We start from the raw sequence: 20,557 nt of genomic DNA on the forward strand, positions 1-20,557 counted from the left end.
CATGTGATGTCCGCACGCCGCAACCCCAACAACAACAACAAAAATATTTTCATTGCACTTCTGTAGCATACTGTTCGTCTTTCTGTTTCCAGGCTCAACAGGGTGTTGCAATTTACCAACAACACTGTGTAATTTTGTTCCTTCTTTGCAGATTACATTAAAGAAAGTTGTTCATAGCTGCAGTCCCATGAGAACCTGCTCAGATAATAATAACAAAAAAAGTCGGAGGAAGGATGGGGCTGTCTGGGGTAAATGGTAGATGACTCACGTGAAAAAAAATTAAAGACAAACTACTAGTGCAGAAGCATAATGGAACCAATACTGTAGATACAATAAGGACAACCAAAGGTTGTTCCCCTGTCAGTGCCTGTGCAGACATGCATTAGTGATTTATTTTTTTTTTATTTATTTTTTTTGCAGCAATAACATTGGTATTTTTTTTTTTAATCCCTTTCATTGGACGGAAAACTGCTGCACATATTCACAGATTTGGTTTCATAATCAGCTGTCTTCCAGCCACAGTGAAAGAAACTAATGCTGCATCAACTGTGATATTTGTGAAGTGAACATGAAAGAAAGTGCACTGTTGTATCTCAGTCTTGTTTCTGCCAAAGCACAGAGGTTCCTGCTTTGCAGTTTTTCCTGGATTGAATGTTTTCAACATTTATCAACCGACAACAGGGTACACAGATGGTGTTATTCCTATGCTCAGAGAAAAACAGGCATGTACCATTTTAAGTCAGGGAGCTAGGTAGGTAGATAGGTAGGTAGATAGGTAGGTAGATAGGTAGGTAGATAGATATTTATAAACATGATTATCATGTAGCTCAAATTCAGCGAGCATATAATGAGGACAAATTCATTAAAATTTGGTGATGTTGATGCACCAGATCATTCTTTTTGCCTATACAACATCCCAAAAACAAGTCTGCCACCTGCTGGATGATTAGTGGATGCTGGATTGATGATGGATTAGAATCAGGTTTGGTTGTTATGGAATCAGACTGACTCAATGTAGACATGTACTCAGTGAGTGAAGTAAACCGTTACTTTCTGACAAGTTGGATTTCTTTTACACATTTGCGCAAAAGCGCGGTATTTTCAGAATTAGTAATTGTTTTGCTCCTTTGAGAACTGTAAATACAATCGTCAGGGTGACAGAACATTAAGTCCTACTAAATACTGCCCTTTGGCTGTTTTCTTTTTAAATCAATTATTGCTGTTTATTTAATGCCTGAATAGATTCTTGTCACTTGATTGGTGGTTTGTAAGTCACATGACATGGATCATTCCTCCAATTTGCCATTGTGTTCCATTTAGCATGCAATTTTGGTTCCATTTAGCATGCAAATCTGGTTCCATATGATTTGTGCCATTGCATGCTGCAACTGCCACGTGCACACGTGAGCGACGACGGCGCTTAGCAGCTTACTGACACTGCTCATTCTTCTAACACAAAAGAAAAAACAAATCAGTACACCATAAGCCATCTGGAGGCATTTGCAATATTTGCTAGGACAAATCTAGCTAAAGTAGAACCACTGTTGGAAGAAGAGCTCAACAAATTTCTGTCATGAATTTTGACTGGACTGAGAAAAGCAGAATAAGTACATGAAGACGTCAATGCGAAGCATCAGCTATGGACAACATTGTCACAATTGTTTTTGAGCTGCCTGACTGTTTTTGGAAGTTGACTTGAGAACAATTTTGGATTGGATTGCACTGCTATTTAAAATTTGTGTTGGAGTGTTTGGAACCGCTTGATGTGAAAGGACCATTGATGCACACCAAAATGCAAGTCCCTTTTCTCTTGTTTATGAATTAATAAAATATCAAATTTTTAGGTGTTATATAAAACAAACAATGTTTTTTCATTCATTCAATGGTACGACTATTTCATGAGGTGAAAGATGGAATGTTCCATCCAATAAGGTCATTTGTATAACCATCATTTCTTACAAGGGTTAACAAGCTCTCTGTCTCTTACTTTGTCCACATTTTGTATACATTTGAATGTCATGTATGGTTATGCCAGTAATAACTTCAATTCCACTTTTTCAAAATAAGGCTTTTTTTAATCATCTGACAAGCCACTTCATGTAAGCATAATTTTTTTATATAATATATATATATTTTCTTTTTTAAGAAATATGTGTTTCCTTTAAGCGTATTTTCATTTTCCTACTTCAATTTGCGCACATTTGGAGGGTAATGGAAACCTGTCTGTTGTTTCAGAGTGGATATAGTCTCAAGCGATACTTCCACACAAACCCCATTGGAAGGACTGCATAGGAATTTAGCCATGAAAGAAAATGAGATTGAGGAAGATGGTCTAATAAGATGCAACGTGAATGGTGTCTGAGAGAAACAGAAATTTACTAAATCAACAAAAACCTGTGTTTCACAGTGGTTGGATTCTAAAACTAAAATAACACAATCAAAAATGCACACATCCCTGCAGATTTTTTTTTTTTTTTTTTTTTTTATGTAGCTGAAGCAGACTCCTTTCACCAAGTGTGTTGTTTGAAGTTGCATGTGGTGTTGACTTTTAATTTGGCAATACAAATTCACATAATATTTACATAAAATCCATACCTGAGTATAAATACAATGAAACTTCCAAAGAAGAAGAAGGCTCTTTCCCATTGTACAACCCCTGGCAAAAATAATGGAATCACCGGCCTCGGAGGATGCTCATTCAGTTGTTTAATTTTGTAGAAAAAAAGCAGATCACAGACATGACACAAAACTAAAGTCATTTCAAATGGCAACTTTCTGGCTTTAAAAACACTGTAAGAAATCAGGAAAAATAATTGTGGCAGTCAGTAACGGTTACTTTTTTAGACCAAGCAGAGGGAAAAAATATGGACTCACTCAATTCTGGGGAATAAATTATGGAATCACCCTGTAAATTGTCATCCCCAAAACTAACAAATGCATCAAATCAGATCTGCTCGTTAGTCTGCATCTAAAAAGGAGTGATCACACCATGGAGAGCTGTTGCACCAAGTGGACTGACATGAATCATGGCTCCAACATGAGAGATGTCAATTGAAACAAAGGAGAGGATTATCAAACTCTTAAAAGAGGGTAAATCATCATGCAATGTTGCAAAAGATGTTGGTTGTTCACAGTCAGCTGTGTCTAAACTCTGGACCAAATACAAACAACATGGGAAGGTTGTTAAAGGCAAACATACTGGTAGACCAAGGAAGACATCAAAGCGTCAAGAAAGAAAACTTAAAGCAATATGTCTCAAAAATTGAAAATGCACTACAAAACAAATGAGGAACGAATGGGAGGAAACTGGAGTCAACGTCTGTGACCGAACTGTAAGAAACCGCCTAAAGGAAATGGGATTTACATACAGAAAAGCTAAACGAAAGCCATCATTAACACCTAAACAGAAAAAAACAAGGTTCCAATGGGCTAAGGAAAAGCAATCGTGGACTGTGGATAACTGGATGAAAGTCATATTCAGTGCTGAATCTCGAATCTGAATTGGGCAAGGTGATGATGCTGGAACTTTTGTTTGGTGCCGTTCCAATGAGATTTATAAAGATGACTGCCTGAAGAGAACATGTAAATTTCCACAGTCATTGATGATATGGGGCTGCATGTCAGGTAAAGGCACTGGGGAGATGGCTGTCATTACATTATCAATAAATGCACAAGTTTATGTTAATATTTTGGACACTTTTCTTATCCCATCAATTGAAAGGATGTTTGGGGATGATGAAATCATTTTTCAAGATGATAATGCATCTTGCCATAGAGCAAAAACTGTGAAAACATTCCTTGCAAAAAGACACATAGGATGAATGTCATGGCCTGCAAATAGTCCGGATCTTAATCCAATTGAAAATCTTTGGTGGAAGTTGAAGAAAATGGTCCATGACAAGGCTCCAACCTGCAAAGCTGATCTGGCAGCAGCAATCAGAGAAAGTTGGAGCCAGATTGATGAAGAGTACTGTTTGTCACTCATTAAGTCCATGTCTCAGAGACTGCAAGCTGTTATAAAAGCCAGAGGTGGTGCAACAAATTACTAGTGATGTGTTGGAGCGTTCTTTTGTTTTTCATGATTCCATAATTTTTTCCTCAGAATTGAGTGATTCCATATTTTTTTCCCTCTGCTTGGTCTAAAAAGTAACCGTTACTGACTGCCACATTTTTTTCCTGATTTCTTATAGTGTTTCTTAAAGCCAGAAAGTTTAAATAAATAAGTCTTTAACTTAGATTTAAAAAGTGCTAGGTCAGGAATAGTACGTAACTCAAGAGGTAGCTCATTCCACAGTCTGGGGCCAGCTACCGTGAAAGCATGATCACCCCAGTGTTTATATCTTGACCTTGGAACATCTAAGTAAAGCTGGCCAGACGCCCTTAATGTCCTACTGTAGGTGCCCAAAGTTAAAATTTCAGACAAGTAGAGAGGTGCAAGGCCATAAATAGCTTTAAAAACAAACATTAAAATTTTAAAATCAATTCTAAAACGAACTGGAAGCCAGTGGAGTGAGTACAGGACAAGCGTAATATGCTCACGTTTCTTTATCCATTTTTGCAAAGGGAACACACCATTTCAACATGACCTGTCCTTTAAAATATAAGCAGCTCAAAAATATATCATATAAAGCGTAGAATAGAATCCCTGCAACTTGTGTTTATCAGAATGAAAAAAAAAATGTTATAACATTTTGGATATACAATGCAGTCATGAAGAGGAAATTGGCTGCTGGACAACTCAACCAATCAGTTTGTTTTGATGTGCAGGATGCACAAAGAATTGCTGGCAGGTTGGCACATCAACGCATCTGGGAGTGTGCTCATTCATAATTATCTTTCTGCATCAGTCCACAGAGATGTTTATGTGCACAACTGCAGATGCATAAATGGCCTTGAATGTGGAAAAACATCTTTTAAAGTGTTTCGGTAAAGGTGGATTGAAGAGACTGGTCCATTTCCCAAAAGCATTTTGGTGCAAATCAATCCACACTTTATGGAATTTGTGAAGGAAAAAAATAAATCTGAAGCGTGGCAGAAGCATATGTTTGCAGATACTCACAGGTGGGTCTTGGTCCTCAGCAAACACAGTTGTGATGACAGTTCCTTTCTCTGCATTGGGTGCCACCATACCCTTATACAGGGCTTGGCTAAACACAGGGGAGAAGTCATTCATATCCTATAAGCAAGAAGAGATTTTATGAATGTAGGTTATTCAACTGGGTTTGGCTTAAAGCCAGACATTGCAATTAATATACATCGTAAAATATACCCAACAGAAATAAAAATACAAGACTAATATTTCATTTTTCATTCACTGAAGTAAAATATGTAACATTTCTTCTTGTTAAGGGTTTTGGTAATAGACAAACCTAAATATGCAGACATGGAATCTCTGGAGTTGCAACAAAAAACAAAAAAAATCGGTGTTTATTTACAGTGTTCAGTATGATCAGTCCAACAAAGTAAGACCCTTTGGCTGCTCCCTTGTTTTGTTTTGTTTTTTCACTTGGGGTCACCACAGGAAATCTAAGGTGCATCTGCATGTTGACTTGGCACAAGTTTTGAGCCAGATGCCCTTCCTGACGCACCTCCACATTATATGGAGGAATATAGCATTTATGGTTTGAACCAGGAACCTTCCACACACTTGGCCACCACCCTTGCCAACAGTCTATATAGCACAGCATACAAAGTTATAATCCTGGCGAGAGTAGAAGACAGCACAGGAACTACTGGGAGGCACAAGGAGCAAAAAATAACCAGGAACAATGGAAGTATTCAGAGGTCACATAAACACATACTCACAAAGGCATGGAACTGGCCAACAGTACACAGAGACAGAAACCATGACGAGCAAAGACCAACAAGTCGTACAATGAACCGCCAACGAAACAACAGAACAGGTGTGGTTTTAAATAAGGGACCAACTAATGGGACAGGTGCCTAGAAAGAAAGACAGGAAACAAGAACGCACGTAGAAAATAGTCAGACGATAAAGTGACCAAATGGAACAGATAATCAGAATCAGAATCAAATTTATTGCCAAGTAAGTTCTCACATACAAGGTCAGGTGTCATTGGTGCATAAACAACAGAAAAAAAAGTGAAGAAAAAATACTTCTATAAGAAGTGAAGGAGTCAAATAGATGGTAATAAATAATACTGCGGATAACAAAGGGTGTGAGGAAACAACAAATAACACTAACAAACAAATACATTGTGGAAGAGAAATAAACACGGAAATATAAGCAACTAAGAGGTGAGTGCAGCTGAAAAATAAATCAGAACCACTAACAAAGCAAGAACAAAGATCAAATATAAATGACAATCAGTACAAAATAAAGACAACAAAAATCCAGAATACCATCAAACAACACAACAACATGGAACACAGAATGATATGTAATGACGCCGAGACACAACTGAACCAAAACCGAATAAATAACCACATGTAAGGGACTGAACACACATATGGCACAGCAGGGGGGCAGTGCACCTTCACCAGCCAGAGAGGAGGAACACAGACCCACACACACACACACACACACACACACACACACACACACACACACACACACACACACACACACACACACACACACTCCCCGGAGGAGGGCGATGACGATATATACACACACACACATCTATACATCAGAGGAGGGCGATGACGATATATACACACACACACATACACACACATCTATACATCAGAGGAGGGCGATGACAATACATACACACATATCCACAAGATACACGAGAAGCGGACACACACACACGTACACACACGAGAGGCACATAGACACACAGACACACACACACACACCACAAACAGGTGCACACAGATGAAGGGAGACACACCCACACGCAGGGAGCAAGGAATACTGGGGACACATGGGGCTTTAGAGATTGTGCTCATGAAGTATTTTGGACCTGTTGGTGCAGTATGACAGTAATAATAAAGAGCTGAAACTTGAGATTGATTTTTCCGTTTTAGTATGTTTGACAAACTCCCAATTTTCTTGTTTACCACATAATAAAGCAGTTATAGACTTTTGATTTCGGTGTACCCGTGATTATGCGGCCCTGGTCAGGATGGGGTTCACCGAGGCCAGTGAACTCCATCTTGACCATTAGAAATCTTGGCAGATATCATATTTGCATGAGAAAACCTTGCATTTTGTTAAAATGTTAATACTCAGAAATGAATTATGAGCATTTAAATTTATTAGCAAAATTGTTAAAGCCTGTGTTAGTGAGACTTTCATCTTCGTCATGGTAATTTATCTACCTGGCTGGTGGGACATAAACTGTTAATTAAACAGCATGATTATAGCAAAGGTGTGACTCAGACTGGTCTCAAAAAAAGGCCACTCTAAGATGTGGAGTTGTACCCAGACCAAGGCACACCTGTACAATCATCACAAAATTTTATCAGCAGTTTGATATACCAAAACCAGCTAATTGGATAGATTATTTTTGGAAAGGTGAAGTGCTTAATAAATTTTAACACATTTGTGAGTAAGATTTGTGGAAAATAAACATTTTGTGTGCCTAGAAAAAGATCTCAGATCTTTGACTTCAACTCATAAAGGATAGTACTCATCATCACTCATTTTCAACTGCTTATCTGGGATCGGGTTGCAGGGGCAACAGCCCCAGCAGGGGACCGAAGAGATTGGATCGCCCTGAGAAGGGATCCCTCACTCCATACTCCTGCAGCACATCCCACAGCATCTCCCGGGGTACCTGATCATACGCCTTCTCCAAGCCCACAAAACACATGCAGACTGGATGGGAATACTTCCAGGCACCCTCCAGGATCCTTGTGAGAGTGAAGAGCTGGTCAGTTGTTCCACAACCAGGACGGAACCCACATTGTTCCTCTTCAATCAGAGGTTCAACTACTGGCCGAACCCTCCCTTCCAGCACCCTGGAGTAGACTTTACTAGGGAGGCTGAGTAGTGTGATGACCCTGTAATTGGCACACACTCTCTGGTCCCCCTATTTAAATATGGAGACCAGCACCCCAGTTTGCAACTCCTGAGGCACTGTCCCAGACCTCAAGTCAATGTTGAAGAGACGTCTCATCCAATACAATCCCTCCACACCCAGAGCCTTCAGCATTTCTGGAAGGATGTCACCAACCCCCGGGGCCTTGCCACTGCGGAATTGTTTGACTACCTCAGTGACTTCCACCAGGGAAATTGATAAAAATCCTCTATCAGCTTCTAGCTCCGCCTCTCTGCTCCTACTATCGAGGGTGCTCCAGTCTGATGTAGTAGTTCCTCAAAATGTTCCTTCCAGCGCCATATTACATCCTCAGATGAGGTCAACAGAGTCCCATCCTTACTGTAGACTGCTTGACAGAGTCCCATCCTTACTGTAGACATCTTGGATGGTTCCCCATTTTCCTCTCCTGAGGTGCCTCACAGTCCGCCAGAAGGACCTTGATGCCGACCAAAAGTCCTTCTCCATGGTTGCTCCAACTCCTCCCACACCCGCTCTTTTGCCTCCTTTGTCGGTAGCTTGCAACTGTCTCTGGAGTCCTCTGAGATAACATATCCTGGAAGGCCTCCTTCTTCAGTCAGATGGCATCCCTGACCACTGGTGTCCATCACGGTGTTCAAGGGTTGCCGCCCCTTGAGGAACCTAAGACCTTTGGGCTGCAGCTCCCCACTGCAGCTTCAGTGATGGAAGCTTTGAACATTGCCCATTCTAGTTCAATGCCCCCAACCTCCACTGGGATGCTAGAACAGCTCCACTGGAGGTGTGAGTTGAAGATCTATCAGACAGTGGGCTCCTCCAGACCTTCCCAGTTCACCCATAGTATCCATTTGGGCTTACCAGGTCTGTCCAAAGTCCTCCCCCACTCTCTGATCCAACTCACCACCAGATGGTGATCAGTTGACAGCTCTGCCCCTCTCTTCACCTGAATGTCCAGAACATGCGGCCTCAGATCAGATAATATGATCACAAAATCGAGCTTTGGCCTAGGGTGCTCTGGTTCCATGGACTGTACACTTATGAGCATCCTTATGTTCGAACATGCTATTTATCATGGACAGTCCATGACTAGCACAGAAGTCCAATAACAAACGACCATTTGAGTTTAGATTGGGGAGGCCATTCCTCCCAATCACACCTCTCCAGGTGTCTCTATCATTGCCTACGTGTGTTGAAGAACCCCAGAAGAACGAAGGAGTCCCCCACCGGAGCCCCATATAGGACTCCATTCAGCGACTCCAGGAAGGCCAAGTCCTCCAAACTGCTGTTCGGTGCATACGCACAAACAACAGCCAACCCACAGCAGTTCCCCCTCTGGGTGGTGAGTCCACAGGGTGGAGATGGAAGGTCCACCTTGCTTTTTCGGACTGTGAACTACTGGGCTCTGTGGTAAGCCCACCCACCAGCCGCTCGCTGACGGGCCCACCATCCAGGCCTGGTTCCAGACATTGGCCCTGGGCTTCCTCCTGGCTGGGTCACATTTCCTCAGCCTCATTCTGTCATGGTGTCTTGTGAACCATTTTTAGTCTGGCCTCTCGCCTGAGACCAATTTGCCATGGGAGGCCCTACCAGGAGCACAAAGGCTCCAGACCACACAGCTCTCAGGTTCATAGCGGCACACAAACCTCTCCACCATGATAAGGTGATGGTTCCTGAGAGGATAAAAAAAAGGAGTTAAAATTAAAGTGTTGCATATATATTTTTATCGATGACTGTATGTACTACTACAGAAGGATTGGGAATGAAGGAGCCAAATTTATAGATATTGTGACAAGCAACACTCTGTTGAAGTGAAGATTTTGCAGCTGCTGCTTTAACTTCAGTTCATACTACCAGGCAAGTCACTCTGCATCCAAACACATTTTCCCACTCTGGAAATCACTGTGCCCCAGGCTTTCACCTAGTACCTTAAAACTGCTTATCTTTGCTGAGTGTCATCACACATAACCACATGCTTAAGCTACAATTACACCAACACAGATGGAGAGAATATCGAGTCATTAACAATTCTCAAATCACAAAAGTGAAAACTATTTCTGGCAATTAGCAGAGCAAGCACAGAATTAATGGAGCCAGGAATTTCAGTGAGTGAGGCAGTGAGTCTGCAAAAAATTCCGTAAGTAGCTCCATCCTCAACTTTTTAATTTGAGATTCTGGTTGATACAAGTGAGGACAGGTAAGCTTCCTATTGTGGGCCATGGTGACATATCCAGATCCAGGAGAGATCTGCATTTAGATTTGGCACAAGTTTTATTTTGGATGTCTAGGATTGAGTATCGAAAACCGGTTCTTTTCGAGTATCGTTAAGAAATGATTCGATCCACCGATATCAATAGCCTTTTTGCTTAGCGATTCCCTTATTGGTCTTTCAAAGCAGGCGTTGTTTTTTGAGTGTGTTTGTTGGGAAAATGATCATTTCTCTGCGTTGATTGCAGACCCTGCAGCAGCTCTGTAATTGTTGTGTGTTGGGGGGTGTGGCTGGATGTTTTGGTGTTCTTTTCTTTTCTTTGCTCCTCAGGTGGCATGGAAACTGATTTGTCTGTGGAGAAGGTGCTGGCTGAAGAATCCTCACCCTCATCAACATCATGTGAAGCACCTGTGACTGGTGCTCACATGCAACCTTAAAGACTTTCAGCTGAAGCAGATAATTGGATGGCGTTCTGCTTTTAAGGCATGTGTGATTCAAGCAGAACTGCCGGGAACTCGACCTTGTGATGTTCGTTTGTGAGACACTGAGGACCGCACCTGGGTTTGACACATCGAGCCTGTGAAGCAGGAAGGGTGAGGACACATGCTGTCAGCACACATTAAAGGTAATTAAGTATTTGACTAATTGTTGATAGTAACTTGGTGTTTTGTTACATAGTATACTTGAATTGTGATGAGAATTGTGCAGCTTGCTTCTCACTGCTGTGGCGTGCAGGATAAGTGATCCTCCACTTGTTGTGAGAAGCTGCTCATTTGCATAAAGATAAAAAGTACAGACCTGAATGTGTTGCTGATAGCGTGTGTCTTTTGAAAGATATTGTTGTAACTGCTGACTTACCTCACATCTTCTTTGCTTCACAGAGAGTCAGTTTGTCGTGTCCACCTGGGGGGTGTTTGTCTGGTGGTAGTGGGTCCAGGAGCGCCGGACTTCTCTCCTTGCGGGCGCTGGAGAGCGTGCCAGCAGTCACTCCTCCAGAAGGACGCTGGTTTTGGTTTTGTACATTTTATTTAGGCACAGGTGAAAAATAAATTATTTTTGTTGTTGGAACCGCTTTCTGGTTATTTTTAGCGCTGGGTTCTGTCTGACGCAGGTTCGCTCCTCAATCCGCGTCGACACATAACAGTAATGAACCGTTTCTGTAGCGTGACTCCAGTTTGAAGCGTGAATCAATGAAGCAATGCTTCGATCCACTGGCTTGTTGGTTCTGTGATTCGCTGTTCTTCAGAAATGGCAAGTCCACTTCTTAACCCCTCTCAAAGCCATTAAAATATCATGAGTCACTTTTGTGTCTTAAAGTCACTAACTGGGACTCTTGTTTTGTTGTAGTCAAGAAACCAAAATCATCCTCCGTTCCATTGGCACAGCTCCAAATGCTGCACGGCTCTCTGCTGAGACAGAGTCTGCTCAGAATTAATAACTTCAAAACAAATTGCCGCTTTAAATAAAATGACACCTCTTTTCAAATGTTGCAATACAGACAATAAACTACAATAGACTAAAATGTTTTTTTCTCCCAAATGATACGTCCTGCATTCGTGCAGCACAGACAGTTGCAAGAGCTCAGCTCAGATGTATGGAAAGACATTCATGCCAATAATGTCTGAAAGGAAATGCTTTTGACAATAACTACAGATTTTATTTCTGTTTATGTCCAGAGATCAAGGATCCACCATGTAGTTTATTATGTCCACAGTTTAAGGATCCAGCAACCAATTTCACATTTATTCAATTTCAATTTTTGTTCAATTTCATTTCAATTTAATCAGCTTATAAAGTGCCAAATCACAACAAAAGCTGTCTCAAGGCGCCTCACACAGAACAGTTCAACATTAAAAAAATAAAATAAATAAAAATTAAAAAATTCTAATACATAATTAAAAACAGAAATAAAAGATTAAAACAGATAACAAAATAAAAACTATTCATAAGAAAGAGAATAAAAATAGGTTTTAAGTCTTGACTAAAAAATGTCCACGGCCTCCGACTGCCTCACAGTCGCAGGAAGACCGTTCCACAGGGCAGGTGCACGATAAGAAAAAGCTCTTTGACCCACTGACATAGAAAACCTGTAATGCCTACTTTTAGTACACAAAAAAATGCACAAGCAGTATCGATAAGGGAATCGATAAGGAATCGGATCGATAAGCGGAATCAATAATGGTATCGATATCGATAAAATCTTAACGATACCCATCCTTATGGATGTCCTTCCTGACAAAAATCCAGTTCAACATGAAGACACACACACAGCTCCTGGTTTTCCCAAGTACTAGTCAGGACCTACTCTACTTCACTTTTGAGGTCTGATGAAATCAGGTTTACACAGCGCAAAATGACTGCTTTTATAATGCCAAGTCTTCCAGGCACATCCAACTGGGAGGAGCCGGGGAAGACCCGGGATGCGTTGGAGGGATTATATTTCCCAGATGGCTTGGGCGGGGTTGGGTAGGATTACTTTGAAATGTAATCCAAAAGTAATCAGATTACAAGTTATCCAAATGTATGTCCATACATACATGTAATCCACATGTATTCTTTCAAAGTAATCCTACCCAACCTTGGGTTTGGGAATGCCTCATGATCCCGAGTTCCAGAACTTGGCTGAGGATAGGGAAATCTGGAAAAAGCTGCTTTGTCTGTTGCCATGGTAACCTAGATGAGCAACAGAAAATTAATAAATTAATGATAATATCTTGGTTTATTATTTTATGCCAAATACAGTAAGTGCAGTTATTTTCATAACTGGACCTGGCCCAGGCCCAGGCTATATAATCAACATAAATTACATTTATCACCAAAAAGAAGTATTGCAAAGGTGAAAATTGTGAAACAGTATCTGGTTAAAATAACTGATTCAATAATTCAGCAATTGATTAATTCAGCAACTGAGTGTACATTTCACTACTTTGAAAGAGTTTTAGCTTGCAAATCCTCCATAAAGTACAATTCATAATTACATCAATGTTTTCTTGGTTAACTTTCCAATTTTAATTATAATTCTAAATTTATTCATATAGGCCAGAGGTGCAGGTTTTCTTTGCAACCACCCACTCCACCAGGTGATGCCAATGATTAACTGATTCCATCTGTTCAAAGTGACATTAATCAGTGACATCACCTGGTGGAGTGGGTGGCTGCAACAAAAACCTGCACCCTCTTGGCCCTTTCTGGAATCAGTTTGACACCTATGATGTAGGCTAAGCACATCATTAATTTTTAAATGGCTTGTCATGAGTTCATAGTGTCTCCCTTTGAGATAGGGTAAGAAGCTTGGACATTGGTGGGGAGCTCGGAGTAGAGCTGCTGCTCCATCGCGCTGAAAGGAGCCAGCAGAGGTGGTTTGGGCATCTGGTAAGGATGCCCCCTGGGCACCTCCCTAGGGAGGTGTTCCAGGCAGATCCATCTGGAAGGAGACACTGGGGAAGACCCAGGACTGGGTGGAGAGATTATATCTCCACACTGGCCTGGGAAGACCTCAGGATACCCCAGTCAGATGTGGTCATTGTGGCCCGGGAAAGGGAAGTCTGGAGTCCCCTGCTACAGCTGTTGCTCCCTAACCTGATCCCAGATAAGCGGTTGAAGATGATGATGATGATGAGTTCATATTGGGGTCCATGTGATGGGGCTCTCAGGCACATGGTTAAAGAGTTTTTGGGGTCACTATTTGCTTAACCTCTTAAACCCTAGATTCCCCAAATTTGGGGACTTGCCCTGGTTAACTAACCAATGCTGACACCAACATACACTTATTATACATCAAAATGTCAAGCGAAGTCTCCTCTACAAAAGTATCTTCAATCACATATCAACTAACCACAGCTGAAACGCCAAGCAAATAAAGACATAAATCGGAATTCATTTTTTTGGGGGGGAAAAACCTCATTTACTCCTACCAAGTATTATTTACTTTAAATTTTTTTGCATCCACAACATCCCCTAGGACCTGTCTTTTAGCTGATCCAAACCTTTGCATTTTTGACCTTGTACAAGCTGAGAAATAAATCATAATGTATTGGCATGTGATTTTGGTGAAACAGGCTCTAGGGCTTAATGGGGTTAAAAATAATTTGACTTGCAGAAGCAATCAAGAATCAACCCCCACACTCCAACCCTTTAACTCAGCTTAGTCACTCCTAACTACTAATAGCTAATGGCATTGATAGTTACACAAATTAGCCGGTCAAACAGTGGCCATTCTGAATATTTTCGTATTTATACCCATGTGGTTTACATATTTTTAAATACCAGTAGATATGTTTGTGTTAATCTCACTGGACAATGCCTTTGAAAATGCACTTTGTCAGGAGCTGGTGAAACTTCAACTTTCGTATACTTTCTACAAAATAACCTTTCTTGACTGAGAAGGAAAACTCAGCATGCCTTTCACAGCGTTTCTCGGAAACAGCTTTGTTCTATAATATAAGCGATCTCACCTGACCTTCCTTTCATAAGACTTTATTTTCCAGTGGCTTGACGGAGCCAGGGGCAACAGGTTTTTGTAAACTCAGTGGTAGAGGTCAGCTTCACTTTGATCTATACAAAAATTTAGAGTTTCTGAGTAGAAAAACTATGATCCAACTCTTGCTTTGAACAACAAAAACCCTCAAACCTTATGCTGCAACTACGTGCAAGAAAACTGAGAAGAAAATAAAAACCCAAGTGCAACCATATATGCATGTATGAAACATACAGGTACTGAACCAGTGCATTCACATAGTATCTTATATTTTGATGTGCAAAAGAGAAAAAAAGGAAAAGATTTTGTAGAACAGGGGAACAAGGCAGGCCACTCAATTCTTCACTGCAGGCATCCGACCAAAGAAACAACAAAACAATACAAGGGAAATCAAATGCAAGTGACTTCAAATACCCTCTGGAGGTGGATTCGCTGGAATCAGCTTCATCTCTGGCCTGAGTGATTCCATTAGGCTTGTTCTTATTCATGTCTGCCATTTCCAATAACAGACTTTGGCTTGATATCAGTAGCAGCTCAATGACTTATCCTATCAAAGAATGTTTCTGGGTGACAGCATGAACACTGCAACAAAGCTTGTCCTTATCAGAGGACAAACTTGCTCTGCAGTATGGCAAACCAAGCACAGGGCAGCGCATGAATAACATTAGGTATTTCCTGGCGTTCGGTGTAATATTGAGATCTTCATTCTGCTTTGACAGGCATTGATGGAGTAGATATGAGCAAAATCCATAGACAGGCAAATGTGCATGCACAGATTTGGAAGGAAAACAAAGTGCAGAACCTGTTACAGTGTTGCCACAGTTACTTTGAAAAAGGAATCCAGTTACTGATTACTGATTACTCCTTGAAAAAGTAACTTAGTTACTTTACTGATTACTCGATTTTAAAAGCAAATAAGCTAGATTACTAGTTACTTCATTAGTTAATTTCAGCAGCTGCTGACAGCACTCCCCTGCCACCTCAACATGAAAATGATAACCCGCTTTGCCAATACACACTTTATAGTCACCCTTTCTTGACTTCAATGACCATAAATACTTGTTTTATAAAAAATAAAATAAAGACATCTTTCTTGACCTCATATTTAACTGTAACTGAAACCTTACAATTTATAACTTACATTGTTTAGAAATGTAACTATTAAATTCTTTCTCAACATGTTAATTGTTAAAAGTATTATTATTATAGTATTAGTAGTAATAGTATGAAAAATTGTCTTCAAACATGGACCTTTAATCTATGGAAAAACCACGACCAGACTGACAGGTAGTAATTTTTTTTTTACGTTTTTCAGCGTTTTTTTTTTTGTTGTTGTTTTTTTAACATCGTGTCATCCTCTGTGACTTTTGGCGCATTTGGGTGGAAAAAACAAGCATTAGTTAATGCGTGCGGTTTAGCTGTTTTTAGTGAGGACACACACAGAGCAGCACAAAGATTTAAAGAAAAAAAGTGTAAAAATGTCTTTCTAAAGCTCAGAAGTGTGTTGCTGTCACCATGCTTTGAGAGATGGCAGCTGTTCTTTCAACTTGGAACAGATAAAAAGCTCACAGCATCAAACGCTTTGTAGGTGAAGTGGGCAGTTCTGTCGAACTGCAACCTCTGCCTGCCCACGGGCTGCTGCGATCGACCCACAGTACAAACATAATAGTAACGCACAGTGACTTGGACAAGTAACTTTAATCGGATTACTGATTTGGAAAGATTAACATGTTAGATTACTCATTACTGAAAAAAGGAGTCAGACTGGAGTAATGAGTTACTAAGTAATGCATTACCGGCATCACTGACCTGTTATATGTTTTATTCTGCTTTTGTTATTTGCTTGAAAGATTGGAAAAGTAATGCAAGCCCCTTAAAAAATCATTTGTGTTGTACTTGTGTTGTACAGAAAACAATCTGGGCAGTGAACAGCATAACACTGACTTTGACATCACTGCAGCAGTGTAGGTGAAACACTGTACAATATGTTAGCCATTCCCTTCTAGGCTTTGCTGAGTGCAAGTTATTACTGCTGTGAACTGCTACTAATAACTCACCACACATTCACCATCAGGGCTGCAGACCCTGAGGGAATATCAGGGTAGACGGAAGACAAATAGACTACTGAGAAGTTGTGGTAGTACTAGTATCCGGTGGTTCTTACCGTGATGCGGACCGTGACGGTAGCTTGCCCTGGGGGTGTGACCCCTCCTTGGTCAACAGCTTCCACTTGGAAAGAGAAAGTGGTTCCGACACCCAGAGCTGCCAGGTCCTCAAAGTCCAAGGTCAGAAGCACTGATAACTCTCCGGTGACAGGGTTCAGATAAAAGAGTTGTCTGGCTGATTCTGTCTTGATCCGATACGTAACATTGGAGAACAAGTCTGCATCCACCGCCTGTGCAAAGGGAGAATACAGGAATGAAATACTGAAAAAAGAGAGAAATTACTGAACACTTCCAGCAATCTTTGGAGAAACAGCTGTGTGATGACACTGCTGCTCAAAGAATATTAATGCTTCATAATTCATTTGTCATTGCATTGCTGATGTATGTAAAACCTTGTAACTTGATTATTTTCATATTTGATTTATCTGGTGATTTTTTTTTTTTTTTGTTTGGTCCACATAACTCCCAAAAAACCAAAATGAATGTCAATTAGTGTTTTCCAAAGCCCAAGATGATTTCCTAAGATGTCTTCGACCAAAATAAGACTATTAGACTATTAGATAGACAATAAGACAATAGACAATAAGATATACAATAAGACTATTATGATTCTTTTTTACAAATCTTGTATCGAGTCTGTTTTAACCTTTTCTATGTTATGCTGGTATGGGACTCTCAGTCTTAAGGCTAAAAATTCACTGGTTAAAATAGTGAAGGCCTGTAGAAAGATACTGGGAGTACCACAGAGTACGTTGTCTGACCTATACTACAGACAAGTGAAGAGGAAAGCATTGGGTATACTGTCGAACTCTGCTCATCCTCTTTTTAGTGACTTTCAATATTTGCCTTCTGGCTCACGGCTCAGGTTTCCCTCTGTGAAGGGTAACAGATTTAAGTTCTCTTTTGTTCCTGTAGCCATTACTGTTCTGAACACAGGCCAAGGAAGGAGTTAAAACTGTGGAAGCATTTTAATGGACTGTATTTTTTAATGTTTGGACTGTGTAATTGTTTGTGATGCTGCACCATGGTACTGATATGTGTTCTGTGTGTCATGTGCTTTTAATGTATTCTCAAGCTGCAAAACTAATTGCCCCATGGGGGACACAAATAAAGTGAAGTGAAATATTTTCAGGTTATTGTTAAAAAGGAGGAAAGAAACTTGTAATAAAATCACAAATATATCCACATTTACAAAGCTGAAACCAAAGAGTCAAAGAATCACAGAATTTGGACTTAAAAATACTCAAAACAATTGCTCAATTACAAATAGTGATTAATTTAGTGGTCACTTAATGAGTGATTACATCAATCTGATGAAGTTAAGAATTTAACATTTTTGGTTTGTCTCTGTCTATTGGAGGAAAAATGATAAAGCATGCAGTGTGGTTATCAGCTATACAAACAGCTGTTGAAAATGCAAATTACTGTATAAGTGCTTTACTCCAGGGGAGACACAAAGGTTGCAACATAGAACAACTAAAAAAGATAGAAGCTTTTCATTGCTTTCTACTTTTAAAGTTTGATTCTCTGACTATTGCAGGGTTGTTTAGGTATATCTGGATGAATTTTATGTAATATGTATTTTTAGCAGTAGGAGGATTAGCACTGCCACCCCACCTTTCTAGATTTTGCAACATTTGCCATAATTTTTTAACTGTGAAATCATCTCATTAAATTCCCCATAGCTCTCCTAGGGGAAAACCTTCTCCACTAGGGTGAAAATTGGCACTCTCCACTTCATTATTCCTCCAGTCACAGAGATGCCAGTCATGTTTCCAGGATCAATACACAGTGTGTACCCTAGACACTGACCATGGGTGCATGGAATCAATTTGCATAACTGACTCCAGTTTGTCAAATGAAGTATGAAGTTTGTCTAATGGGTATGAAGAACCAAATAAACTGAATTGGCATGCCAAGATTTAGCAAATCTTGGATCAGTTGGTTGATTCTGGATATTTTAAAGAAGGTACAGAGAATAGGCCCCATGTGGATAAAAATATATTTTCATACTGGTGGTTCCTTCACTAAACTACGGATTGGAACTGGGTAAGTGGCTGAATACAAATTAAAGGCAAAAGTGTAGCTTTGGTGGAGGTTCTTCCTTTTATAATAGCTGTTTGCAGATGAATATTTGGACATCATCTAAACAGAAGCAAGACTTGTCAGCAGAAATGTCATTTTTTGTGTAGCTTTGTAGAAATGATGACTACATTTATGCAATCTGTGATGTGAAGATAGTTTCAATTGAAACGCTACGAGGACTCACTTACTAAATTCCGCTGGTTTGAGTTTTGTAGAAATGCGACTTGCGGTCTTTTCTAATGCGATAAAGAGGAGTAAACTGACAGCATGTCCGAATGGGGCTTTAGATTTCACTTGTTGTTGTCTAGAAGATTACAGGTCTCCCAGCGCTACTGTCACTCACACTCCTTACCCCCTGCTTCTCATTCTAATCCCTCCTTCATTCGTCAGTGAGAAATGTCATTCATAATTTTCCAGCAATTACCCTTCCCTCCATGTGTTCGTTCTGCATGCATTGGGGTTTCTCAGGCACTTCATTGCAAACGAGTGTTCCGGGATTTGACACCAGTGGAAGTGCCAAAGACAGATTGCACCAGGTTTTTCAAAATTTGTCTTGCTTTTTTATTAATGTTTTAATGAAGAAAACCAACTGGAAGTCTAAAATGCTCAGAAAGCCATCATAAAAATCTTTCTGCTGTATGTTTCTTTCTGGAAGCATATGTGACATGTGAAACCTGCACCTGTGGTGCCTTGATGTAAAACGAGACAGTAAGCAGAAACAGAGGCAAAAGCAGAAACAACAGGCATTCAAATACAGCGACAGTACACAAGGACACCAGTACTTACCCTTAGCTTCAGTACTACAGTTCCAACTGGGCTGTTCTCAGGTACATTCACCACATAGGACTGCTGGGAGAAGACTGGACTGTTATCATCGATGTCCGTGACCTTGACTGAGAGGGTCAAGGAGGTGCGTCGGGGGTCCACTGCCCCATCTGACGCCTCTACCACCAGGTCATATTGGCTTCTGAGCTCCCGATCAAGAGGCACCGCTGTGAAGATGCTGCCATTAGCGTTGACTGTAAACAACTCAGGATGATTCACTATCCGGTAGCGCACCTGGCCATTAGCACCTGCATCTGGATCTGTAGCCTGCGGAGACAGACGTCATCAATGTGTTTCAATAAGTGGAGACATATGGGTATCTTTTTTCCCGGTACTGCAATGTTAATACTTGTGTAGCTTTTCCATTCGAATAACTACCCTTAAAGCAGTTGCCTTCAAGATGATATTCAACTTGGGTGGGTTGATCCTTGCTGTTTTTGCTGATGTATTTTTCATTCAAAGTTGTGAGCTCCCAAAGGAAAAGTGTAAATTGCAGTGATCATACTATAATTCATTGTATCAGAACTTGTATACGTCAAGGTAACCCCAGAAAAATGCAAAGTGAACAGCCAAACAGTTTGAAAAATGTATGAGATAGTCAGGCAGAAACATACCAGTTAATGCTGAATTGACAGTAATCATAGATTGGAATGATTCAATACCTGAGCTTTGAGGGTCAAATGAAATACTAATACAAGGTTTAGTCTGCTGCAGTAAACTGGCAGGCCCTGGAAAAATGAAAGATAAGCATTCCCCAATACAGCATATATGAATAAAGCATTTAACAGTGAAATGCAAATATGTTTGCTCAGAC

At 40.4% G+C, this 20,557-nt stretch overlaps 1 protein-coding gene across 3 annotated transcripts in view; it reads right to left on the reverse strand.

The window, feature by feature from the left end:
* The window catches only part of pcdh15a (protocadherin-related 15a), a 707,751-nt gene that overhangs the window by 165,838 nt on the left and 521,356 nt on the right, over positions 1 to 20,557 (reverse strand). For all 3 annotated transcript variants that reach the window (XM_034185498.1, XM_034185497.1, XM_034185496.1), the window contains 3 exons: positions 19,705 to 20,010; positions 16,833 to 17,063; positions 5,060 to 5,176 (listed from right to left, as the gene is read on the reverse strand). In XM_034185498.1, coding sequence (XP_034041389.1) covers positions 5,060 to 5,176; positions 16,833 to 17,063; positions 19,705 to 20,010 — 654 coding nt within the window. The remainder of the gene's footprint in view (positions 1 to 5,059; positions 5,177 to 16,832; positions 17,064 to 19,704; positions 20,011 to 20,557) is intronic.

This window comes from Thalassophryne amazonica, chromosome 13 (assembly GCF_902500255.1).
Source record: "Thalassophryne amazonica chromosome 13, fThaAma1.1, whole genome shotgun sequence".
NCBI lineage: Eukaryota > Metazoa > Chordata > Actinopteri > Batrachoidiformes > Batrachoididae > Thalassophryne > Thalassophryne amazonica.